The 4,390-nt window shown below is 42.1% G+C and overlaps 1 protein-coding gene across 1 annotated transcript; it reads right to left on the minus strand.

The window, feature by feature from the left end:
* Positions 1–3,970, minus strand: LOC117500108. Its single transcript, XM_034152808.1, has 6 exons — positions 3,736–3,970; positions 2,177–2,434; positions 1,801–2,042; positions 1,311–1,675; positions 1,002–1,189; positions 1–59 (listed from the first exon to the last, which is right to left on the minus strand). Exons 2-6 carry the CDS (start codon positions 2,379–2,381, stop codon positions 1–3), a joined length of 1,059 nt encoding a protein of 352 aa, XP_034008699.1. The 5' UTR covers positions 2,382–2,434; positions 3,736–3,970.
* Between the last annotated feature and the right edge of the window lie 420 nt (positions 3,971–4,390).

Genomic DNA, 4,390 nt, shown 5'->3' on the forward strand with positions numbered 1-4,390 from the left:
CTAACATCCCAATGCTTTGCTCTGAGGCATGTTGGCAAGAGCTAGAGACAGCAGGGTGGCTAACACAGAGAAGGGATTATATACAGGGATAACATTAAAGGTTGTCGCACAATGTAGGCTACTGTATGCATCTGTGTAAGTGCAGATATTTAAGGAACAGTATTGATCAAATTCAGGTCTATTTAATAAAGAAAGGAATGTATATTTTCAGATGAATTCACATATAATACAAAATCAACTTAGGGCAATGACCTTTGTATTAGTTAAGACAGTTGATTCAACATTGATAACTGGCTCCTAACCACAGGTCATTAAAGCTGTAAACAGTGGTTTAATGTAACTACGTAAATAAATATACTACTTCTACTCCACTACATCTTAGAGTTTGTCCAATGACAACTGTGTATTTCCAGATGTGTGGATTTAGATTTTTTTGTAAAACGTAAGGATACATTATTCTTATAGTTTGAGAAAATGATTGTACTTTTTAAGCCAAATAAACCATTACAAAAAAACACACAAAGCATCCACAAAAAGCTAAAAACAGGTCTGTTTTTCTGAACTTAATAAAACTTGACTTTTCTTTTTAACACTGTTTTGTTTCAGAGTCACTGCAGCAGCCCCTAGTGACAGTAAGTGAACAGTTGCTTCAGTATTTCAATTCAATTATCTTTATTGGAATGACTATAATGAAATACAGTATTGCCAAAGCGTTTTACAATTACGACATTTATACATACATATTTGGAATGTACTGTAATGTTCATAAACAACTTGAACAGAAGCAGGAATGTTATTAGTCGAATGGTCTCTGTAGCTGCTTTTAGCTACAAAACCAAGTAAGTGTGTTGCCGAACTTAGCGGAGAAATGCAGAAAAGTTAAATGAGTTGAATACAGGCCGCAACTACAATAAGCATGTTCTAATCTAACCGCTCCCCCCCCGCCCCGTGGTGGTTTTGAAATGCTCCCGATTTCTGAGGTCTCAAGGTTGTATGGGTACCGCTGGGGAGGGCACTCTCCTGTTGATGTTGGCTGACTATTGAGTAGGTGGCAGATGTGCAGACTGGGATCACAGCAACTGGCCTCTGCTGCTGCTGCAACTGGAATGCTGACAGGACATCTACGAAGGGACTGATCTGGTCACCAGCCGCTTCCCTCATCCTGAACTGTCTGGACATCTTCTGGTAACTGGAAAGACAAAAACAAACAGTTTAGGATTAATACAAGCTCAAATTTAGCATGCAATAAAATGTGTGACATCAAATAAATGAATTACAAATGTATGCACTATGCAATGTTATATACTTACTGGTTAAGAACTGTGGTGATCTCCTCATACGCAGGTTCCAGGCAGGCATCATGCAGACGATCCAGTTCAGTTTCCAGGTACTTGCAGAAAGGAGTGGCCCTGTTGACTTGCTGCTCTCGAGTGATGAACTGAACCAGCCTATCTTGGAGATCACGGGATGATGCTCCGGTAACTCTCATCTCCATGGTAGGAGACTCGGGTTGGTCCTCAGCAGCTGTTCCTGTCCTGGAAGGAGGTCTCGGTGTAGGGTAGCCAGTGTACTTCTTGGTGGGCTCCCTGGGTTCGTCTGCAAGACTGCCTGCCATGGTACTGTCGTCACTCCCAGCCAGCTCACCCGTCTCAGCCAAGGCCAACTTGTCCTTAAACTGCAAAGACAAAAATAGAAAACAAACATAAGTACATTTGAAAGTCATATTTGGAAACAAAAATGTGGGAAATTGAAAATGTTCGACAAAGTTCAGTTTGAATTTAATTTCAATGATATACTCACACTAGCTGGTGTATCCTTCTTGTGACGTTTGATGTGTTTCTTCAGAAACCCAAAGACCTGGCGGATGAACTTGTCACGGTCACTGTCATTCTCACTGGCCTGCTCAGCAAGGATGGGGTCTTCCTCGTCACCACTCGACAGACCATCACCGGACCTCTTCTGGGATTTCTTCTTGGGTTGGCCCTCCGGCAGCTTCGAGAATCGAGTCCTCTGTGTGTGGTACCATTTCAGAATTGAATGATCTGCAATGACAGAAGTCAAAACAAATAATTAGTACAATCATTGAAATGTTCATTGACAGTAATGTATGTCAAGAATCTGAAATAGATTTCAAATATTTCAAAGTAATTGAAATGTAACCTTTTTTTATACTTACAATCCAACCCGTACTCCGCAGCCTTTCCCTCCCATAGGTGCCTCCTTAATGCCTTGTCTTTGTACAGTTTGTCCTTCATGTTATACAGTAGCTTGTTACTCTCCACCCAGTGAGCGATTGCCTCCCCCTGCGCCTCTGTGAAGCTGTATGATGCACCAGGGGGTGGGTTCTCCTTCTGGGCCTTGCCTTTCCCTTTGTCGCCCATGCCCACTTTAGGCTTGGACTTGCCTGCAGGGAGGGCGGGGGAGGCTGACTTATCTGAAAAGATACCAAATGGAAACAAAATTAAGTACATGCAGGACAACAATGTATGGGAATATATAACAAAATCAATTACCCCTCTTCAGGGGCACGGGAAGGGGGGTGCTGAGGGCGCTGCAGCACCCCCTAGCGGCAGGCAGGCGGTGCGGAGCTCCCCCGTCTGCACATTTATTTTATATATTTATTTCATTTCATTGTGCCTGAGATTATATTTTCTATTATATATTATTATTCAAATGATAATTTTAAACTATATAATAAATTATTTTGCTTCAGGGAAGAAAAATAAAAAAGATGTGGAAAAAGTGTGTTAGTTTTAGTCGGCTACTTTTAACGTGACGCACAACACCACAAGTAGGCTAACTGACATGGCGCAAAAACGTATCTCGGAATTCTTTCTCTCTAAAAACGCAAAATCTGCTAAATCATGTGCATAATCTGTATACTGGTCAATATCATGTTTATGGTATTAGAATGATTATTTTATGGTAATTGCTGCCAGGGGCGGCAGGTACTATAGGCTAGGGAAGGCGAAGCCTTCACAAATATTTGTGTCACTGCATCCTGGTAAAAATAAAATATAATCTATAATGTTTGTGTCTTTGACATTAGCGCTGCTATGCAGCCACCTGTGCCCTGTACTACGAAGCCAGTTCAACATACCCTCGATATGTTTGAGTTATCTTAAACTAACCCTAACAAACGAGATCTCGCTAAGCGGTCCTACGACGCTGGTTATCAACTCGGTAAATCAAGCCAAGGTTTCTCTCTCCAGCTGAGAGCGCGTTCACGTGAAAGGGGCGGGGATAGCAACATTTGACCAATCACAACAGGGGACAAGTGTACTGACAGCGCAGCGTCATACTTCATTAATGAAAAGTAAACTAATATTAGACAAATATGAACTTTAAACATCCATGACTTAAAGGTAGGGTAGGTAAGTTTGAGAAACCAGCTCGAGATCGCTAGAATTTGAAAATACACAACCGGAGAAAAATCTACCACTTCCTTATACAGCCCCTCCTCCAAACACACACAAATGCGCACATGACCAATGTGCGCGCCGGGTTAAGTTTGTGCACAGATGGAAGGCTGACAGGCAGGTAGGCCATCCAGTTATTTTAGCCGGGCCGGCTAAAATGATTGGTCGTACTTTTTACAGTATTACGGCTTCCACAGATGACATTTTTTTATGGATTGTTGTCAAAGCACTTCAGATATTCATTGCTATCGGGATGTTAAGAGCATTCCATGGAATATAACAAAAAGTGTATCTCGAGCCGGTTTCTCAAACTTACCTAGTAGTTTCGGATACACACCGGTGGTTTCTGACTTGGCTCGTTGTCAGCCGGTAACCAGCTGTCCAGATATTTAGAGGGGAAAAAGGATGAAGACGATGCGTTCGGGTGCCGTGGGAAGAACCTCCGTTTATTCACGTTCTTCAATTACATTGACACTGTATTGAATACATACAAACTAGACACTATTCCTTTTCTGACCACTTTCTCTATACTTTCGTCTCTCTCTTCATACCTCCGCACTTCGCCATGGCCATCACATTTTACACACACCAGACTTCCAAAAACCCACAACCCCTTGCGGCTGCTACTCTTAAAGTGACAGGCCAAGCCTGTAACAATACACTTCATTCTTTACTTTGTCCGTTATTATAGATTATAAAACGGACAAGTCAAATCAAGCAATTTGATTGGTTCTTAGCCGTGGTATACTGAGCGTATACCACGGGTAGAATTGTAAGTTACTTTTCACAACAAGTCAGTATCCCTCCGCGTCTGAGATAAACAGTATACAGTTGGGCTGAAAAGTAAACTGCCTGCAGTTTGCTTTTCAAACTGGAACAAGAAAGCAGCGGAGAAGTAACGGGGCAGAAACCCTCCTTTTTACGCAGCGGTCCAGACAGACATCAAACGGCAAAAACATATTCAGTGTGCA

The sequence above is a fragment of the Trematomus bernacchii genome, unplaced genomic scaffold, assembly GCF_902827165.1.
Source record: "Trematomus bernacchii unplaced genomic scaffold, fTreBer1.1, whole genome shotgun sequence".
NCBI lineage: Eukaryota > Metazoa > Chordata > Actinopteri > Perciformes > Nototheniidae > Trematomus > Trematomus bernacchii.